This window comes from Aptenodytes patagonicus, chromosome 1 (assembly GCF_965638725.1).
Source record: "Aptenodytes patagonicus chromosome 1, bAptPat1.pri.cur, whole genome shotgun sequence".
Taxonomy (NCBI): domain Eukaryota; kingdom Metazoa; phylum Chordata; class Aves; order Sphenisciformes; family Spheniscidae; genus Aptenodytes; species Aptenodytes patagonicus.
Genome location: NC_134949.1, coordinates 33,218,656 through 33,241,858, shown reverse-complemented (window position 1 = coordinate 33,241,858; position 23,203 = coordinate 33,218,656). Strand labels below are relative to the sequence as shown.

The window sequence follows — 23,203 nt, the reverse complement described above, 5'->3', positions numbered from 1 at the left end:
CTTAGTTTATGTTAAACCTTAAGGTTTCTGAAAGTTTAGAATTACTTCACACATTATATTAGCCTCACAAATCAGTTTTATTAGTGCCTCAATAATGGATCTAATTTTTTTCATGTCCAAGTCATGGTCCTGTCTCTACCCTCTAAACAGTCACTCTCATCATTTACTTTAAGTACTCATTTCAAATGTAAAATCAAATAAAGGAAAAAGTAAATTAAGGCCATGTTTTTGAAGACTTCTGTAATCTTTCCCTAGTTTGTGGATGGATATCTTTTTCCATATGCAGCTGTGACAGCTGAAAAGAGTATTCCCCCTTCCCAGCTGTCACCAACCCCATGCTAGAAACCACCACCCCACTTGTTTGTGTGAGCCAGCAATATATAGGACTACTCCTAAAATTCATTTTTAGGCAAAATTACCTTGATTAGGTCACATGCTAGCATATCAGTTGGGCTGTGGGGGGGAATCACCTATTCTGGGTGAGAAGGTGACAAGCAGCTGTAGATGACATCTAAAGAGGACATTTATCTACAGCCTTACTAGTGTGTCCAGTCTCTTTGAGCTGATCTGGGACCACTCACACAACTGCTACCTAGCCCAGACAGACAAAGCATACAGGATCTGTGTTTAAATGCCGGTGTATCTCACCATGTATTTTCAGTCAAATACAAAATATATAAAGAAACAGAACATAAAGCTAGCATAATGGCTGGGGGTGGAACAGGTCAGAAAAGCAGTATGATGAAGCCTCTCATTTCTCATTGCAAATATATTCATTCCTTCTGTGTTTTTAGCATTCAACACCCAAACTATCTCTCCTTCTGAACTGTTCCCACAATTCTAGCTCTTTCCACTTCAATTTGGAAGCAGAAATCCGATCCAAAAATTGGTAAAAATAGAAAGTGTGACTCTCCCCAAAGAGAAAGCCACAAGGAGTAGAGATTGTCTTTTATGGTTAGTAAATCATACGTCTTAGGGCAGTGATTATCAATTGTGGTTCCAAGGGAATGTAGTAGGAGTTCTGCATTTACTCAGTGGATACACCACTGACTGTATCCCACAGTACTTGGAATTAGTTATTTGGTAAAGTTTGGGTTACAGCTCGTAAGTCACATTGAAGAATCACAGCAATTAGCTGGTTCAAAAAAGCTTGGGAATCACTTGATTTTTAAATTGTGAACTGTTTTTCCATGTGAAAAACAAGCCTATTTTGTATTTAAAAAGATCTTTTGAGACTAAGAACATTGGCTTTCTATTTCCTCGTTACAAGCCTTTACTAATGAGACAGTTAAGCAACACTGCAGCATTTCAGCACAAGAACTGTTACCTATCAAACTCATTAAAGGAATGTCTGCCCTGTTCAACCCAGTGTCACTGAACATTTTCCAGAAGTTGTCTGATGGGGTGAACTGACAGAGGACAGATTTGGAACGAACTTGGCAAGATACGTGAACACACTCATGACTTTTTGAAGTGTTTGCTTGTCTTCAGATTCTGGCATCCACTGAAAAGATTTGATTCTTTTAGAGTCTAGCTTCAGTCAATCCTTATAAAAAGTATTATGACCAATAGAAGAAAACTGGGATCATCAAATACTGTTTTATGTTGGGTTTTTTTGAGGCAGAGTTTTTGAGTGCTTTAGCTCTGTATTCTTCAGATAGCTTAGAGCAGCTTTCTGTGATCCCTGACATCTATAAATTGTGAAAACGGCATGATGCAATAAATTCACAAAGTCAAAAAATAAGAGGTATTTCTAGTACTCAAGAGACAAAACTTGCACAGGGATACTAGAGCTCTAGACTCAGTCCTCTGGGATTTACTTCATGAAATATCTTCTGTACTCTAATTGTAAAACAGGGAGCCTGATTACGGTACCAGTATTTGTTTACTAGTAACAACAGTAAGGCATCATGTAAATTAATAAGTCAATGAAAAAATTATAGCTAGAACAAATTAGTGGCTGCCCAGCAACTCTGTCAACTTCCTGCAGGTTAAAGATTCGTTGAGTATCACCAGCAGCATTATGAATTGTGGTCACTTCAGAGATGCAGCAAGTTCTGCCTCTGGCCAACACTCCAATGCGTAGAACTTCACCCTGGCAAATCACACAGACAACTAAAGGTATGGGGGAGTTGACCCTTCAACTAAACACTTCATAAAATTTCAAATTATCACCAACACCTTGATGATTTGAAGATATCCTCAATTAGGAAATTGGTTAATATCTGCAAGCATACTTACTTTGCCATATTAAACTTATCTTTAGAGATACCTAGGCTATTGCTTGAATAGTCTAAAATAATTCACTTTAGGGCAGACACCAAAACAAATAATTTCAAGTCAAACAGCTAAAATCTGGAGAAAGAGTAAGCTAATAAGGAGGTAATACAAAAGAAGATCTAAACTAGATAATGAAACTGGAAACCACAGAACTATATATGAAAGTATTTATTAAATAAAATGTACTGTTACAATATAAATAAACTCTTTTATGCTGCATCTCTAAGCAGAATAATGGCCGTTGCTGATAAAGTCTACTGATGCTGGATTGATACAGTGTGTTTTGGATAAGAACAGCATGGAAAGAGAGCAGTGAAGTCTCTTTTGATAAGCAGAACTAAACAGTTTACTGCCTAAGATAAAAATAGGTTGCTAAAGGTCAAACACTTTAATGCAATAGCCAAAAGAAACAGCACCATGCCATTTACCTTTTAACCTTCACTTCATACAAGATTACCATGTGCTCTCAAAGATACAGAATAGACAGGGGTTATTCGTACAAACATATCCTGAAAAATAAGGCATTCTTCCCTTCGTGCAGCCTTCCAGAACTTTTTTTTTTTTTTTTTTTTTAAACAAAACAGTTCATGCTAATAAAGATCTGGCTGAACTACACTGTCTGGAAACAGAATTAAATGAGGAAAAAAGACTTAATTAAGATTTTATTTAGAATAGAGCAAGCCAAATTAAATTAAAAAAACACAATGAAAATGAATGGCATTTTCTCATTTCATTTAGAAATTCCAGTGGGCTTTTTGTTTTTAAAAAAATCACGTAAGGGTATAAACATTGCAAACTTTCTATTTTCAAATCAGCGGGTAAGACATTTTGCTATTTCAAGGATTAGTATCCACAAAGAACAGATTTACATGCTAAACAAACGATTATTTCATTTATTTATTTATTTAAGAGTACCATGGACTGTGTAGAATGATAACAGTTAACTGTTTCATAAAAAAAAAAAAAAAAAAAAGGAAAAAAGAAAAAAGTTGCCTTCTACAGGGTAAGTCAGTAGCCTACACTCTTAATGAAGACAATACAACTAACACTTTCCATTTGTTGGCTGCAATGCACTGAAACCAGATCTTAGAACTACTGTTTAGTTTTAATATGATCCATTGACTCACTTCATCTTACCTCAACTTAGTATTAACCTCTCTTTCACTTGTTCACCTCTCCTCTTTGTTTCTGTAGCTCTCCATTACTCAGCAAACTATACTGTGGACAAAGCCAAATCACTCTTCCTGCTCCAAAGACCCTGCAGTTGGCCAACACATACATAATAAAGGAACCACTACTACCTCTGGCGACCTTCACTTCTGCCACCAGAATTTTATCCGAGTCCTCCCTGCTCTCTTGGCAAGTCTTCACTCTAGCGCTCTTATAACCTAGCGCTCTGAAAAATCAGAAATTCATTGAAAAATATTTCACATCAATTGAATTATCTGAGCATCTTTGTATTACCTTGTGACATAAACACATTTACATTTCATGCATGTCTATCAAACATGAAAACATAAACAAAAGGTATGTTTCATAACTAAATGGAAACATTATTTAAAGAACAGAAACAAACACTGCCCACTGTATACATTATGTACATATGCACACATGGTCTTTCAGAGCTTTAATATAATATATAATACAGCAGATTTAAGGAATACAGTAAAAAGCTACTTGCTTACCAGCTACACATACATGCTGAGCAATTCACATTGAAATGAATTACAAGCATACCAATGAAAGCTTGTATCTTTATATGCATAAAACCTTACCTGACACTAGACATCGAATAGTCATACTCAGTTAACATGTTAAATGACCTTGCCTCTTAAAATCTTAGTTGATCCACAACGGACAAAAACAAGCTCAGCACTTTATCCCTAACAGACCTCTGCAAATCTTAATATAAGTCTTCAGCAATATGCACGTATATTTTTCAAGAATACTTAATCTTACTGTGCTGAAACACTCAAACAGCAACAGACTGAAGAGAAACTGAAGCCTGAGATAAAGAAGTAAGACATGAGCCATGTTACTATAAAGGCACTAGACTTTCAAAAATAACCAGTATCATTTTTAACAAAAGGGTTAAAAGTCATCGAATCCTGCTTTTCCTAACAGAGGAAGGATCATTTTTATGATAAATGTCATGATTCAAAAAAGTGAACAAACTGGTCCGTACACAGAGTAAAGAAAGAGGCTTGTGTTGCAAAGTAGAGGTTACATTCTCAGAAGTCCACAACGTATCGCACAGGTCTAAGACAAGCAAGGAGTTACCTTACATTTTCACTGCACTATCAGAAACACATACATGCAAAAATTATGTTTCTCCCATCAGTAAAAAATGTATTTGGATCAATATAAATGAACAAGGAGCGAACTATCTTTACGCTAGAGGAGATACATCTCTTCGGAATCACTGCTCTGGCTGCTTACCATGACATGAGTAACATCTACACAAATTAAAAGGCTCCAGAGCCAGCTCATTATAATGATACATGCTTTTCTTGGTAGCAAAAAGCCCACCCTGCTTAAAATAGAAAGGAACACTCCTAAAACAGAGTTTCTTTGGTAACTTACCTGGGTCATGAGCGACCATTTAATTACTTTAAACTCAAGTTTTTCTGGACTACCCGCAATTCCCCAAATACTGGCTGACGAATGATATAGAAAATTCACACACCAAGAACACATACCATATTTAACTAATTTTTTAAAAGTCTGTCTTATTAAATCACATATGAATTTGTAATTTTAGATTAATCACATCTGGATTAGGTATGTTAATGACTCAATACTACAATCATTTTACTGTATATTTACTAGTGTACAGATGATAATGGTCACATTTGGAATGCAGATATAATTCTTGATCCAAAAGGAGACTGCAAGAATAACAAGATCAATAATTTTGTGGAATGTATTATGAAACATTTCACTGTTATTAAAAGCACAAATCACTTATACATAGGCTTAAGAAACCAACAGCCCAAATCAAATCAAGGGTGAGTCAGAGAGCTTTATAGAGCTCAGAGTTAAACATTTAGGTACCCTGTTACTAGAAAATCAAAGGAAAAAAAAAAAATTAACTGACCTCAGTGAAACAGGAAACAGACTCTCAGAGTTTATCTTTGCTTCTGATTTTAGCGAAAACATAGTTGCAAGAAAACATCCTTCAATAGCAATGTAAGAAAAAGGAAAATTGTACAGTGAGCTGTAGTTATGCCTAATAGTAAATTTGAGAAAAACTAAAAAAAGTATTTAAAAATTAATCAGGACATTTTTGAGTTATGACTAGACCTGCGCTTGGGTAAGCGGATTAATAGTTTCGTTAAAAACAATATTCATATTGTTTTTATTTTTAGTTGATAAGAAATACAGTAAAGTGAACCAAACGGACAACAGAACAATCAGCACTGACTGACATGTTTATCAAATTCTTCAGTAAGCAATTTCAGGTACTCGATGCAGAAACGTTGCATTTCCTGCCTTACGATTGTAGCTTCCTGCAGACGCCTCGAGGGCATCCAGAGGGGAAGACACCAAGCTGGAAGCACCTGACTGCTCCCCACTTGTTTCTGGCACCAGAAATAGCAGTAAGTTTTCTTGCATGATGTAGCGTCTCCACCCTCCAGCCAGGGAGAAACTCCACTGCATTTGCCCATAGGCTTCAGAGCTTCTGTGGAATTAATTCCCATCTCCACCCATGTTCCTCTTGTTCCCCATCTCTTTCTTTTCCCCACCCTCTTGGCTGCAGTTCCTGATCTTGGCACAAATCATCTTTTTTCAACTGCAAGTCTAGTCCCACCCTCGCCCATTGCTTCCCACACTCCCAATTCCCAATCCTACCTCTCCTGCCACTACAAATCCTTTCACCTCCTCCAGATTTCCTCCACCCTCCAATTCAGAGGTCATCTCATCCCTCAGCTAGACATAGTTCCACTCCGCCTCTTCCTCAGAAACTCTTGCATCCTTTTACCCCTGCCTTCTGGATCCTCTCCTGCATCCAGTCCTCCTTGCACCTTCTTTCTGGCATGGTCCACCTCTCCATAGAGCACAGGAAGATTCCTAACTTGAGATTCACATGCCTTCCTACACTGGTTTCTCTCCTTTCAACTGTGTAAAAAAAACCCCTGAACTTTTGTTGGGGGTGGAGAGGTGCACCAGTCATTGCCAAGAGCTGGTGAAGGTACGGTCTCCATCCCCCTTGCTGGGAGAGCTATGGGCGAGACTGCCCCACCAGCAGAAGTAATCTAATTACAGGTTTCAAGGAGGCTGCATCCAGCTCACAGGTTCCACCAAATGAACAAAGAGACATCTTTATCTTAAACCGTAACAGAGTCTTTGTTACAACTTCCCTTTCAGTGGCAGGTAGCAGATGCGTTCAAAAGGGCATTCAGCTTTACTTCACAGTGAGCTGCGCCTTGCTGTGGGAACATTTCTCTATAATTGCACACTTCCAGTTCTTCATCACATTAGCTGACAGGCAATACATAAACCAGTCAGAAATCTCTTGATCTTCATTTTCCTAAAAGCACGAATACTTTAATGAACTGTAAGAGGTTAGAGTTTTATTAAAAGGGACCATTTAGTTCACAAAACTGAGCTATCTCACTACCTGAAATACTGGTTATTGTGACTGCTCTTTCCTCTCAAGATCTGCTCAAGAACTTTAGGGGCTGGAGCAGCTGGGTACCAGCTTGGTTCACAACTAGATCAAAGTTCGGCTCCAACAAGCCAGCTGGAAGAAGCTGTTACGAGGGTGTCTACTGATGCACTAGTGCTCCAAAATGAGTAAATTCTCCAAAATATGTAGAACCAAGGCTACTGAAGTTAGAAGATGGTGAGGTGTCCTAAAGGAAGAAGAGAGTTCTAGGCACAGCAGCTTTAGACAGAAATTAAACAGGAATATTTTTCAAAGTTTTATCTTCCCTATGACAAAAAGAAACAGTTACTATGCAAATGCCAAACTACCAAAAGACTATCGCTTTCTATAGATTTCTGCCTGATGATTAAATAACTTTGAACATTTAGTAACTTGAAGTCATAATATAATAACTCAGAGACGGTAGTGGCTCGACACACAACACAGCATGGGTATTCACTTGTGGCAGCAGGCACATTTAAGGAACCACACTGTGAATAAGAGAACTGGACACAGAAATATCTGCAAACTTTTCATTCTTTTTCCTGATCTGATGCATAGTCAGGCCCCACAAAGACTACCGTGCCAGCGCAGAGGACAGTACTGCACAGGGATGTAATTTCTGAAACTATGGTTGCCACCAAACTCTTCATAACATGCAGCTGAGGTCTGCAACGGTCCAAGTTATTTTTTTGTTTTGTTTTGTCTTTGAAAACAACTGCAGCACTTGCTTAAGGGGACTTCCTGATGTCTAATGAGATGCCATCGTATTATGGTCTTTCTCCACTGAACTCGTAGTTTCTGCTACTGCCTATTTTCATAAAGCTTGTAACAACTAATCATCTTGGTTTATGCCTAAACTGAATTTAGTTGAAACCTGACAATAGAGTCAAGAGATACACAGCACAGATACTCTGCGATTGCATAAGCTAGTTTCTCCAGGAAGCCAAGTTAAAAAAAAAAAAAAGTAATAAACTGGGCAAATTTCCAGCTGAAGATGATCGCCGAAAAGCTTGTGTCAGCATACCCTAATCTATTCTGATTTTGTGTTAAAAATGCTTATGTGGAGATTTTTTTATTTAGGTAGCAGGTGACCGAAAAAGTTAATATATAAATTATCTACTATACTAAGGTGGTGAACTGCTTGTGGGGAGTAATGATGGTCAAGTAAGTACACACAGTACCCACGTAAGTACAACATTTCATGTTGTAATGAAACCAAGTATTTAAGCTATCTGGGGGGCAGGAGAGGGGGAAAGATTGCTAGCAAGCCAATTAGACCATGGAGAAACAGTATCAAATCCATCTATTAAAGGTTATTAGTGTCATTCAGAGCAACACTTGAAGTTCAGTAGTTCAGAAAATTAACATATAAACAGTCCTTCTCAAGAAGCATGAGAAGCTAAAGAACCATGAGCAGTATTACCCACTTGATTTTGTCAGTATTCAACTTCTGTGATTTTATAAGCCAAGTTGACTCTATTAGCCTTTCAAAGTCAAAGTACCAAGCTAAAACAGGCACACTATAACCTTTGTCCTGTGGGAAATCTTGGCCCTTGTTTTTCTGCCATATTTTGTGAAGCATGCCATTAAAAGTTGTGATATCCATACTAGTGTATGTCCAGACAATCACTGAGGACTGAAAGTCACAACATCAGTGCAAATAAGAGTCAAACAAAACAGGAAGGTAATCCTTGTGGGTCAGTGATAAATGATGATGTGCATTAGTCATTTAAACCCCAAGATAAAAGTATAATGTTTTTATAAGCTTAACTTACAGAAGCAGCACATGCATAAGCAACTTACGCAACAAAAGATTTTTTTCCCATATCATTTAGGAAACTAAGTTCCCAATTCTGATGCCTTTTGGAATTATCTTTCTAAAAATAAAAAATAAAAAAAAAACAACACACAACAAAAAAACCAACAATGTGAAAAAGAACTATATGATTACCTTATATTTTAAAGGTCAGGGCAAATAAATACTTCCTATGCCAAACTTTTAAGATACAAACCCACATAAATACTATATGCACTCAAAATAATTTGAACAAAAACCATAGAACAGTCCTCTAAATTGCAGCTTTTTCATTTTAAATAATTTGTTTGCTTTCCAAATGCCATCCAATTAATGGCTATCAAATCACTAATGTTCACAGAAAAGAACAAGCTATTAAAAAACAGTGTGGCTTACCCATCTTTAAAACATATTGAGTTTAACCTACCCAGTGAAACAACTGCCGGAAGAACGAAGACATCAGGCTAGGCCCTGAGATACAGAATATAACAAGAAATAGAGACTTAAGAACCAGGTGACAAATGCAACCTGTCACCAAAGTGTCTTTGGTCACAGATGATCCTATATTTATACACGAATCAGTGTTGTATACAAATCAGATAACAAATGGATTAGAGGATTAAACTACACGCACCAGCAAAACAGCCATCTACAAAACAAGTTTCTGTTACATTAAGATCAGCCCTGCAGTCTGTAAAAGACACACGAAAAAACATAAAACTGTAGATTCACACTTCAGCAGATTTTCCCTACCTATAGGTTTTCTGTGCTATACTCTTCTGTCGCTGTCTACTCCAACCTCCTGAGGCCTGAAAGCTGTTGTCAGTGCTGGAGAAAGGGAAACCAGCTTTCATGCCAAACATCAAGTCCCTCCTGTCACCTGCCTTCCTGCCACTACATTTCATTTGCCATTTACCAAGGGTTTTTGCATGTTCGCTCAGTTACCACCTTCCCATCATCACATATGGTTTTATGAAACCCTTCCGTTATGACACTGTTCTCTGTTTGCCCTATATACATCCTGTTTTAAGCACCACTTGGATTCCTGTTTCATCTCCAAGTCTTTCAGAAGATCAATGCTCAGACTGTATCGGGAATACTGGTAGAGCTGATGTGAAACCAGTGTTGGGGGTAGGAATAGATGCTATACAGTAGTTCTTTGAGCTAGGGCTATTTCTGAGGCAATTTGAATTTCTGGATCTAATTATTAGGTATATGGGACTGATCCTATTCTCATTCTGTTTCAATCCAGGAAGCAACAGGTTTCCCCAGCAGCAATGCTGAAATATTCCTCCACAATTCAAAAGATGCCCTGTTCAAGTGACACTAGGTTATAAGAAAGAAAAATACTAAAACATTGAAACTTTAAGCCTCAGTGCACTGAGCCAACTAAGAGAGAATTTTGTCTCCCACTCTTAAAACAGTTCAAAACCAAAATCAAACAACACTGCTAAAACCACCTCTCAAGACCACCGATGCCCTTCTGTTAAGGCAAGAATAAGCTGGAGACAAAGTTGGAGACAAGGCTCTCTCTATCCTCTAAATTAAAGTTATTAAAACCAGCAACAACAAAACCCCACCAACAACAAAAAAACCACGCACACACAAAAACAATAACCCTCACCCCCACAGAAACTACTGCCTTTATCAACGCTCAGCCTATTCATCATTTCTGGTTTTGTCCTTCAGCTTTCTCAGGAGGCTCGCCAGTGTCAGTTCTGCTTATCCTTCCAAGCATCAACTTCTGACAGTTTTTTCAGTAGGCAATTTCTCATAATTAGTTCCTAATTATGTATCAAGGCCCACACATTTTTAGAGAGTTTCTTCTCTTCCTAACGCCTTTTCCAATCCTGTTTACACTCATCATCTCTTGAAACTAATCTTTCTTCTTCCTCGTCTACTCAGTATTAGTTTCCAAGTCTTCTTTCATTCTGTCGTTAAGTTCTTCTGGTTTCTCATGACAGAACAAGAAATCTTAAATCAAGCAATCACTGCTAGCTGTTGATTGAAAAAATACTATTTGATGGACAACTCCTTAGATTTTCACTTTATCTGAGCAAGAAGTGACTTGTCTTTCAGATTTGAACAGCAGGGCACTAAGTGAAACAGACAGAACCTTCTTTCACATTTTCTTTGGTTTTAACCAAGTCCAGCAATTTTATCACGTACCTAACTACTAACAGTCTCTCATTTAAGTCTTCCAGAGATCTGCCATGAATTTATAACATCAGTAAACAATCCCCTTTAAGACTATCTGTAAGCAAACAGTCCTCTTTGAGATCTTGGAATCTGCAGTCCTGCTTGGTCGCATAAATGAAGTGCCATGACATCAAAAACTGTATCAATGACTAGATTTGTCAACAGGCCGAGTCCCCAGCATTCACCAACTTCAAAATAATGTGCTTAGCACAGGCCAAAAACTGTTGCATTAAAAAAACCCCCACTGTCACACACAAAATCTTCCATAGATAGATAGTGATAGAAAGCTAAAGGTGAATTCTATCTAATGTATTTGAGTCTCTCTAAGAATGAAAATACTCTACTGTTACTGTATACATGCGTACATTTATGGTGTTAAGTTCTCTTAAAAGTATCACTCTATGAGTGTTGTATATTAAATAACGCTCACTTTTTTTCAGCTTTCCAATGTAAAAAGCTACTGGCGAAAAGCTCAAATGTGGGAATACATTTCCTTATTAAACTATACCTTCAGGTGCTGAAGTGAAATGAGTGAGTTGCACTGATTTTGCATATGCAGCAGTTCGTAATTACGAACACTGCAGTACATACCAAATAACCCATTAACGTCCACGGAAAGGGAATAGAACACAGCTAAAAAAATGGAAAGTGAAGGACCGCAACTTGTAAAGCATGGTGACCCAAACACAAGAAAAGGAAAGTAGTTAAATTTTTCACATCCTTTTAAAAGTGTCCTGCTTCAAATCAATGTATTTGTAAGGACAATCAATGATACTATGAGAATACTGACCAAAAGCTTTTATGTTCTCCATCTTGCAGTCTCAATAAACATAAAAATGCGGATTTCTAACAAACAGCTCAGATTTTGAAAACTGAAAAATCACAGCACAAAAAAGACTTAAGGCAAGTGTGAACTGTAAAGATACAAATAAGCATAACAACTTAATTGATTTGATTTTGCAATGGTAAAAGTTAAGGAGGTCTAGAATAAATATTAAGATAGTAGAAAAATCAGTGAGTCAGAATTAATGTGGAAGAAAAAGTGCCTAAGAATGTGTAAAAAGTAATAAATGACTTGCCTTGTATATAAGGAGAGGGGTACTGATACAAGGAAACTGATAAACCGCGAAAGGATGAAACAAGATCATAGGCAGATGATACCATTAAGTAAAGGAATCCTCATCAATTTTTCTGAGAAGCCTAAGGCAAAATACCAAAACCCGAGACAAATGTTTTCTTGATTAGGAAAAAATAAATTAACACACTTAATTACATCTTACATTTAAATAAAATAAACAGAAGCTCAGAGGAGGCATGATACATACTATGCTACCAACCAAATTAGACCGATGATGATGAGTTCATCATTAAGGCCTTGCTACTGTGTATTAAGTACACAAGGTTTGAAAGACAACAGAAAAGCTAGGAGGGAACCAAAATCTACAGCTTCCCCATCTTTTACTCTCATCTGGCCTGTTACTCTTGTCTGGTCTACTCCCGTCAGAAACAAAGCATGTCTGACCTCATCCATAATCAGAAATAATCCTTTAATGTGTTCTCTAGCTACTGTTCCAGTTCCCTCAGCTTCACTTAACTCACATTTTAATTAGGGGATTTTTTTCTAACCTAGATAATTTTGCCCGAAATGAGCAACAGCGCAAGCAGACCAACAAGCTAATGTAAGGAAATGGTAACCTGTTTCCCTGGCTCAGCTGAAGTCAAAAGAAAAGGTATATCCAAGGCCAGCTTTGACAGCCGCCTCCTTCATTCCTTCCTGGATTCCCATTAGTCCAATTTATTCATTTATTTTACTACAACTGCTAAAACCTAAATGTTTAATCTAACATATGCAGAACTTATAAAACTTTTCTGATATACTTACCATGGTTTCTCAATAGCTTATTCCTAGCCAAGATGTGGAAGCTACCTCATATTTACATCCTCTTTCACCTTTACACCATTGAAGCACTATAAAACAGTTTTGTTTGAAGCAAAACAAAACTAGCAACGGACACAGGAGAGGGTGGGGAGGAAGGTATGCAGTACACTTCCATACATTACAGAAATTGTAACTATTTTGTCATGACAGAAATGCCTGTATATTTTCTTTATGGTCTGATATTAAAACCAAAACTTTCTTAACTAAATCTTCGCAATGTGAAGTTTCACTTTGTGAGCTGTCAGTCTTCTCTCAGAGCAGCACCACCAGAGAACACAGTCCCATTAAAAAGTGTTAAATACACACAAAGACAATTCAGTTATTGCTATATAGATCTTACCAGAACAAGAGATCTGACAAAGCAGGAGAACAAGAAACAGTTCTTTTGAAACTACACGCACTACAACTACTAAAACCTAACTGGTTTTCTTACTTAACTGCAACTTCTAGGTCAGAGATTTACATAATTTACCTAAAAATGAAAAGTGGTTAGACAGCAGATCTGGAAACAGAATCTGGACAACCTGTTGACCCAGCCACACACCTGTTTTTCCTTCTTTCTATGCACCATATCGATGACGTTTCAAATGCAAGCTTTAGAAAAATCTGTGATTTTCAGCATCTTCCAGCAAGAAGGCAACAGCCTTCAACAGTTCGTTGATACTACTGAGGGCCGTTAACAAGTAATATTAATTTAGAAAGTCAAGTAAACAAGCAATTAATCCAAATGTTTGAACACTTAAAAGTATTTTTCTGCTGAACATTTAAAAATATTGTTGAACTGAAAGCCAGTCAGCCAGTAATTCCATTAGAAAAAAAGCATTCATTAATCCATTAATTCCTATGCTTCCTTCTTAGATGCCAGAGCTCTGTGCTAATAGACAAATTGAGGTCTGAGTGTCAAATCTCATTCAGAAACTTAAAGGTTTGATTTTTTGCCAAAATCAAGGAAGGTACTTGGCTCATTTGGCAAAATTTGTCTTCAGAAAAATAATAGATTTTTCAGAGGTAACCCATGTCACTTCAACTTGCATATGCAACATTTAAGAAACTGGACACATAATAATGGACTAATTAATACAGCATTGCAGACTTGATGTCTAGACAAGATAAGACATTTCAAGAATCCCTGCTACTCATGCTCATAAAGGAACAACAAAGAGATAGCCTTTTGTGTAACACCGACGCTTAATTGCTCCAACTGTGAATTTAACACCAGGGACATATTTGTCATCACTTCCAAAAAAAAAAAACCCCACACTTCAGCACATTATGTGCTAAAAGCATAAGCTGATCCTTAACTATACAAAAACAGAAACTAAACAAATCCAAAACAATACTTTAATGTATATTGCATGTTATTAAATGCAAAAATATAAAAAGAGTGCATGAAATTGTTACATCAGCCAGCTATGAATATTCATTGACCTTGACATGCCAATGCAAAATTCTCTGCTACACTATTCTCAAGTACCCAGACCAATTTTTTTAAACACCTAATTAATGGACTTCTACCCCACCATGCTCAGACAACATATAACATCAAATTTCAAAATTATAATTGTGGAGGAAAGAGGGAAAGGCATGTTCAAAGCCATAAGGAAACACTTAGCTCAAAAAAAAAAAAACACAAAACAAAACCCACACCACCACAAAAACCCACAACCAGAAAGCTAATTACCTCACTATTTTTGCTTTTAAAAACTCTCCAAAGTTTCTGATTGCTTACAAATAGAACATCAAAAGCCACATCGTGGATCTATACCCTACTTCACGGAACATATTAAAACATGAGACACACATTAATGCTGCAGAATTTTCATTCAGCGCAAAGAGATACAAAGATGGAAAAGAAGATGCACCAGGATGGAATCATAGAATCATAGAATCATTAAGGTTGGAAAAGACCTCTAAGGTCATCGAGTCCAACCGTCAACCCAACACCGCCGTGCCCACTAAACCATGTCCCTACGTGCCTCATCTACACGTCTTTTAAATACCTCCAGGGATGGGGACTCCACCACTTCCCTGGGCAGCCTGTTCCAATGTTTCACCACTCTTTCAGTAAAGAAATTTTTCCTTACATCCAATCTAAACCTCCCCTGGCGCAACTTGAGGCCATTTCCTCTCGTCCTATCACTTGTTACTTGGGAGAAGAGACCGATACCCACCTCGCTACAACCTCCTTTCAGGGAGTTGTAGAGAGTGATGAGGTCTCCCCTCAGCCTCCTTTTCTCCAGGCTAAACAGTCCCAGTTCCCTCAGCCGCTCCTCATAAGACTTGTTCTCCAGACCCCTCACCAGCCTCGTTGCCCTTCTCTGCACATGCTCCAGCACCTCAACGTAGTGAGGGGACCAAAACTGAACACAGTATTTGAGGTGCGGCCTCACCAGGGCCGAGTACAGGGGCACGATCACTTCCCTACTCCTGCTGGCCACACTATTTCTGATACAGGCCAGGATGCCATTGGCCTTCTTGGCCGCCTGGGCACACTGCCGGCTCACGTTCAGCCGGCTGTCGACCAACACCCCCAGGTCCTTCTCTACTGGGCAGCTTTCCAGCCACTCTTCCCCAAGCCTGTAGCGCTGCATGGGGTTGTTGTGGCCAAAGTGCAGGACCCGGCACTTGGCCTTGTTGAACCTCATACAGTTGGCCTCAGCCCATCGACCCAGCCTGTCCAGGTCCCTCTGCAGAGCCTTCCTTCCCTCGAGCAGATCAACGCTCCCACCCAACTTGGTGTCGTCTGCAAACTCACTGAGGGTGCACTCAATCCCCTCATCCAGATCATTGATAAAGATACCTGCTGTGCGGAAGTGCCAGGAAAGAGCCTGTTCTACCAACCACAAAGTGGCAGAGCCAGCAGGTCCTCGGAATTCAACCCTTCCCTGAGAGCAGCTGAGGAGTAATTCAGGTGGAGCAGGTCCCTTCACCTCCCCAGGTGAGGCCAGCCAAAGACATGGGACCACAGCAAGGAGCTGGGACTCCACAGTTCAAGATGGGGACAGGAAACTGCCAAGAGGAGCAAGGAGCAGAAACCATGTCCTTGGTGGAAGGAAACCATGTTCTGGAGAACAGCATGCATGACTGATGGCAGCTGAGCTCAGAGAGCTAGCAGTGAAACACTGAAACAGGCTGTCCAGGGAAACAGGGGAGTCTCCCTCACTGGAAATATTCAAGACTCAACTTGACAGAGTCCTGAATGACCTGATTTAAGGCCCTGTTTCAAAAGAAGATTGGCCCAGGTGAGGTCCCATCCAACCTGGATGTTTCTATGATACTGTCACTATGCCTGTCATTTCAAAGATGAGACCAGAGACTTCCAGGATCTGCGGTCCCAGTTCAGCAATGTTCTCAAGTGCCCGTGCATCTTCAGCCATGTTCTTCCTTCCCAAGTAATACTGGCAGAATTCAAATTAAACACATGCTTTGGAGTTTTTCTAGTTTGGGAGTCACGCAGATAATTCTTGGCTCTGTTCAAACAGTGTCCAGATTCTCCCAAGCCTTTATCCATGAGCACAACTTCTGTTCTCCTCTCTTTATGTCAGCTTCAGTTAATACTTGCAAAGCAACTGCAGACTCTTAAAAGATAGTCACTAAATTGCAAACAGCAACTAGCACTTGTTTCACAATTTTTGTCCTGTCATAGTTAGCACACAAAGAATTTTATTTTTCTTCAGGTTACATGATTTTACATGAATACTTGCAGTAAGTCCCCCATCAAACAAATAATATACAAATATTTTGTTGATAAGCCAGAGTGACCATTTACAATCACATTCCATTTAAAATTCTGAATTTGGCGATTGTGTTATTGTAACTTAGAGGAAAGGTAGAAGGAACTTTACAAAAGAGTGATACGAGCGATACATAAGATACAGAGATGGACTTATTTAAACAGAACACCTGTATGAATATTTCATTCAGTTGCTTAAGGGATTCTTTTTGTCGTTGTTTTTTCTTAAGAGAAATAACAGACTACATTACAAGCTGCTGCCACCCCCTCTCCCGCCCAGGGCATCAGGCTGCCTGTTTCTCTGCTGTACAGCAATGAATTTGCTCATTGCGACACACTGTACGTGTTCCGTCAGCACAGTTTTTTGCCTCTGGGTTTACCTGAAATAGTACATACTATGAAGTAAAAGTACATATTTGGAAAATTTTGCTCTTTTTCCTGGTTGGAGCTTTGGAGACAGATGGATATGGAGAGGACAAAGCAAAGAGGGCTTTAGCAGGAGTTTGGAACAGCAAGAATATCTGGGAATCAGGATGAGTATAAATATGAACTAAAAGCAAACATCACTAGATCTGGTGCTCCAAGAGAAAGCAGAAAAACTTGTGAGACAGAAGCAAAAGAGGTCTGATGGGTCAGCCTTCTAATCAAGCCTCACTTTCTCAAACACTAGCTGAACCTTCACCAATTCTTAGACACGTAACTTCTTGTGTCACTGGGTATCTCCACCCTGTCTGATTCATTTATTTATTTTAAATACTTCAATAGCTGTCCACCGAAGACTGAAAACCAATCTTTCGGGAATCTTGCTTTGCAGAAGGATTACAGCTTCACCATTTTTGCAGCATAACTCTTTGCAATAAGTATTTTATTTTAGTAATCCTTCCACAAAAATACATTCTAGAAATAATACATTAAAACTAGGTATTCAGAAGCTATTTTAAACAGCTGAACTGGAAAAAAAGTCCATAGAACAAAAAATTTTTCTGTTATTTGAGTCTTCAAGACAAATAATCAGAAACAAATTATATAAAAGCTGTCTTATAAATGTATTCTATATCTCATCATCAAGTCAGTCTTCCTATTCCTGAAGTGTATTATAGCCTACAGTTCACTTTTAAGATTTAAATGTTACATCTATATAAACAATACAGCTTGACTAGCAATAGTATTAATTTTGCATGTTAAGGACTAATTTTACTGTGCAAAACCCAGAAACATACTTTCAGTTAAACAGTAGTAAAACCAGTATAAACTATATTGAGAAATTCATCCAAAGAACCTTTAGTAAGCTGTTCATCCATCACAGGACTGCAAATTTCGTTTCCATTCCACTCTTTGCTCCCTCCCTCATCCCTTGTCAAAGGCAGAGAACTCAAGCTACACAGAATTAAACCAAATTTACTTTTAGATGCTGACAACTCAAAGTCAACAGAATAGTGTACAAATTTCTACAGAGAGACTGCTTCCATAGACAGTAGGAAGATTCACAGTATTTAACAATTATGAAAATCATCAGGACTATCATAAAAAAAAATTCCAGAAGATCTGTTGTTAGTTGCTGAAGCAGAAGTTACTTTTAAACATTCATCTGAAAATCACATAGGTCATTTTACAGTCTGAAGTTTAAATGACTAAATACATATCTTGTCTTGCTCTCAACAAATTCACAGTACCTGATTTTATTTAAAAAAAAAAAAAAAAAATCTTTTTCAGTTAAATAAAATGTATTGAAGATGCTTCCAGTATCATTCTAAAATCTTATTTTAGTTCTGCAGAAGCTGACAGCTTCAATATTCAAATCAACAACAGGAGAAACTGGTTCTATGAAATCCAAATCTTTTTAAGTTATTCCTCAGGCTTTTCTAAGCTAAGTTCCTAAAAGTATTGTTTTACAGAACATAACCTAGATTTCCTTAGAGATAAGCACAAACTCTACCAAACATAATAACATTAGATCATATTGAAAATAACATTTGGTTTTTATGCCGAACTTTTCATCTGTCTTCACTATAAGCCTGTCCTTAGGACCGAGGGGTAGATCTTTGTGGGAAATAAAGAAATCACAGATTCACCAGCATCACGCTAAATAATCACAATTGCTATTTTTTAAAAATCTGCTCCTAGTCTTTATTTTTTTCAGTTTGTAATTTTTAGATAGTCAGAAGTTTGTGCATTTGTTAGTAGCTGATTTCGGCCATGTCTGGTGATCAGACACACAGGGATAAACCAACTGCATCATGACCCCCATAGTTACAGCATGCTCTGGCTAACTCCATCCCAGCCAGACCCAGCACACATGCAAAGCCATGCTCACTAGGAACACGATCATGCAAAGTCAACATTAAAAAAAAAAGAAAAAGAAACAAAAACAATTGAGTAGAAAGTTGTTCTTCAAGTGTCAAGAAAAAAAGAACAAGTGTTCCAGTACAGGAAATGGGCTCACAGGCAACAGAACAAAGGTCACTAGAATCAAGATGGAAAACAAAGACCTAGAATAAGCTTATCTCGAACAAGACCGGAGACCTATTTTCTTGAAGATGTTATTATGAGATAATCATGAGGGGGAAAAGTGATCTATATTTCCCTTCCATCCATCTCAGGCATACACTGAAAACACTGTAAATCAGAGCAAGTTTGAAGAAAGTTATCTCTTTCTCCCACCCAAATTATAAACTTTAAATGCAATTTGCAGAGTTGGGCATAGTTGCCTTTATGTCAGAAAGATCAAGTTAGAAAAATCTCCAAACTCTCCATTTGAAGTGACAAAAATATAGAAACAAAACACTTCAATTGTCTACGACAAATGAAATTGAAGGTTATTGTAGATAATTTCCTTACTGTGAGGTGACATGATCTTAAAGACTTATTCATGAATAAACTTCCATTGAACGTCCTCAAAAACTCAATGTTACAGGAAGAGTAATAGAAATCGTTTTGTATTAAATCAATCCCCAAGTACTCAACACAAAAGAGAAGAGAATACACATTTTGAACACAATATCCTTCCTTCATCCAGATATAAAACACTGTAGTCAAAGCAAAACTTAAAGCTTCTTAATCTTCAGAGAATGACAAAGGCACTGAGAGTCAAAGCTGATTTAAAAAAACCAAACAACCCCCCTCCCCCAAAAACCCACAACAACAACACAACAGGCAGCTTCTAGTGTTCAGTCCCAAACTGTATATATTTAAGTTAAGGAAATTACAGTGTAAAAGTAGTTTTTGATAATTTGATCTCACATAAAGCCCTACTTTTTAATTACATTTGAAATTATCTCTATTATATTTGATTTTAAAACAATTATTCAAAGAAGCAGTCATTTTCTTGGCTTGCAAAATAGCAGGTGTTGCATGTAAGTTACAGAAAACTACCACTAATTCCCACATGCAGATAAATGCCATGCTTCTTCAGAATTAAATAAATGGAGATATTATCATCACATCATCTCAAGAAATCAGATTACATTCATATTATGCTCCAAGAAGGAGAAAAAATAAATCAACATATTTCTAGCAGACCAAACCATTACACAGGTACTGTATCAGTGACAAAATGCCAAGAGGACTCACCTGTTCAATCTCCTTTGTCTTAGTTGCAATTGCTTTTGAGCGGCCAAGAAGCTGGCCATCCTCATATAATTCTGTACTATCCGTTATATTTGTTTCTGTTTCCTCTGTTTGTTCAACGTATAATGGAGCTGAAGATCCAGCCTTAAAAAAAAAAAAAATTCAGAGTTTTGAGAGCAAAATAAAAACCCAAATACATTCAGTTAGATATGAGTTTGCTTATCAAGACTATTAGCAAAGTATTATTGCTACAATCTAACAGATATAGAAATATGGATTTTAAACATGTAGAAAACGACATCATAAAAAAACCTGTGACTCAGTCTTAAGTGTGTAAAGACAATGTCGTCAGACAACCTTTATCTGCCCTTCTGCTGAGAAGGAATTTGTGTATGTGATATAATTTATAACACCAGCTAGCAAGAAAAATCCACAATGAAAGTGGGATTAGTTTTCTGGGAAAGGACAAAAGTAACAAAACCAAAGGTAAATAGGCATCGACAAAATCAAAATGCTGTCAGAAAGAACTCTTGCAGCATTCAGGACCACAGATTTAATATTAAAGGAACAGAGATACCTATTGTATAGCAAAAGCAAACACGTGCTTAGAAGATCCCTGGTAATATGAGAAATCTTATGGAAGCACCAAAATTGTATAAGCTTCACTTTAAAACAGAAATTAAGACAGTATCCCTGCCCCAAAGAAAACAGACTCCTACTCCAAGAAGCCTATATAGAAGATGTAAAAAAAGAAACTACTACAGCATATTTAATATTATGGAACAGATTTGTAGAATATAGTAATTTTTTTTTTTTTTAAATAAGATTTGAGAATTGAAGAAGATGCATAAAAATATTTTCTACTATCAAAAATAAAGAGACGGAGAATCTTAAGACTTAACTAACATGAAAGAGAAAAAGCATTACACACACACAAAAAAAACCTTAAGTGGTCTGATGAGCATCTGCTCAAAACTTAGCAGTGATATAAACCACTAAGATTGCATCCCAAATCTTGTTACTGCAGCAAATCATGAAATGCCTGAGAGGGAGTAAAGGCTGCTAAAAAGTTCACTGCAAGACAAAGTTCAACTATTAAGCACTATGTAAGATAAACTGGAAAAAGTTAAAAACTGTTGCAAATCATACATGACAGCCTACTAATCAAGGTGAGAAGTATCCTTTCTTCTAGGACTCAGAACGAGATGCCTCACCTCCTTCATTAAGAAAGTGTGCTACAGGAATGCTAGTCAATAAATCATCTCAGCCTCTGCCATAATCAACTGCAATTGTTTCATTTTGAATCCTTCTTTATTTTTAATCTTTTTGCCACTGCAATTTTCTCTGAGGCACAGAGGAAGCTTTAAACAGCTCTTCTCCATATGGCCCACTCTGTTCTTTTCTCTCTTGCATTACCTTCCCCTCATCGAGAACAGGAGTGACATTTCTCTTCACCGTCACTCTCCTAAACCTCTCAGAAATGTCCATGCATATGTTCTCCTCCGTATGGCATTCATGCTTAGATCAGTTTGCTGCTGCTTCTTCCTCACTCCAACCCCTCCCCCGCCCTTTTTTTTTTTTTTTATTTCTTTTTCCCGGAGGGAAATGAACAGTTTATTTATCAAACTGGATCTTCCTGTCCAGTACCAAGAAGCTGTTGATGCACTCAGCCATTACATCAATGGACAGGACTTAAAAAGTTCAGATAAATATGGATCCAGTGAGCTTATTTCTCTAATCTAGCCCTTACGTTCCACAAGTGTGAAATACAAGGAGGAAATCTGATGCTTCCCAAGATGCTTTTATTTTCCCTCAAATTATTTACAAACAAATATAAAATACAAACCCATTAATTATAAAGTTTAAAGACACATGACTTTGTAAAGTAGGTACTATTTTGTTTTTGTAAGAGTGCCTCTAAAGTTGAAGCAAAGTGAAAGCTGAAGATGAAATGATCACAGAATTAAAAGACTATTTTACAAAACCACATTACATGACATTTGGTTTGTTTTAAATGACAAATACATCTTCCACTAATATAGCAGAATCCAAAAAAAGACATCCTATCCAAGAGCAGCATAACAAAACAAAGACTGAAAACAGCTATAATCACACTTCAATATAGCAGAGGGTAGAAGACAAGGAGGGGCAAGAACAGATGGGTATAAACTGGCAATTAATGAATGTTGACTATTAAGGAAATAAACGTTCGGGGGTGGGATGGGGTGGGGTGTGAAATCTACCTACTGCAGTACCCAGGCAAGAGTTTGTTAATTTTTAATATAGAGGAGGACTGCTTTCTGAAAAGGAATACATGATATGACAGGCTGACATGGCATGGAACCGGACTCAATAAACCAGAGTTTCTCTTTTAGTCTTATGTTTTACATGTACACTCATATTTTGCCTCAGAAGTCCCTTACTAATTTTAAGTTCAGTAGGCATACATACTTACACCAGTACAACAGTTCCTTGGAGAATCCCTGGGAGAGCTGGAGCCTTATTTTGTCAGTTGTAGCTCAACATGAATTCAAATTATACTAACAAAACCTACTCTGTTTTTCTGTATTTTTTTAAATAAATGAATAAATAAATCACAAGGCTTTAGTCTCCCTCTCGCTCCCTTTCAACAAACATTTAATAGCATAGGCGGACAAATTCAGGGGTAAGTTACAAAATGTGCCTTTCAGGAGAGTAAAGAAAAACAAGAGTCTATTGTTGTCACACTTCAAAATAAATAGATTAATACTCCTGTCTTACATCATACTCTGTTATTTCAGGTAAATTGCTTTCATCGGCCTTCTCTGACTTTTCAGCTGCCCACTTGCTTGCAGCTTCTGCAAGTTCCTTTTCCAATAGTCTGTTGCTCTTATCCAAGCCCTGTACAAAAACATTATAGTCAAGGTTTAACATGAAATATATTTACACATGGCAAAACATCTTCAAAACTAAAATAAACAGTTTTTCAGATCCCCAAAACATTTTAAAATAGGAAATAAGGAAGCTGAAGCTATTTCATTTGCTGACTGATTTCTTTAA

At 37.5% G+C, this 23,203-nt stretch overlaps 1 protein-coding gene across 3 annotated transcripts in view; it reads right to left on the bottom strand.

Annotated features, from left to right (window-relative positions):
* PPHLN1 (periphilin 1) overlaps positions 1-23,203 on the bottom strand; it is a 79,132-nt gene that overhangs the window by 12,799 nt on the left and 43,130 nt on the right. For all 3 annotated transcript variants that reach the window (XM_076331437.1, XM_076331447.1, XM_076331456.1), the window contains exons 8-9: positions 22,925-23,044; positions 20,168-20,308 (exon numbers count right to left, since the gene is read on the bottom strand). In XM_076331437.1, the coding sequence (XP_076187552.1) occupies positions 20,168-20,308; positions 22,925-23,044 (261 nt within the window). The remainder of the gene's footprint in view (positions 1-20,167; positions 20,309-22,924; positions 23,045-23,203) is intronic.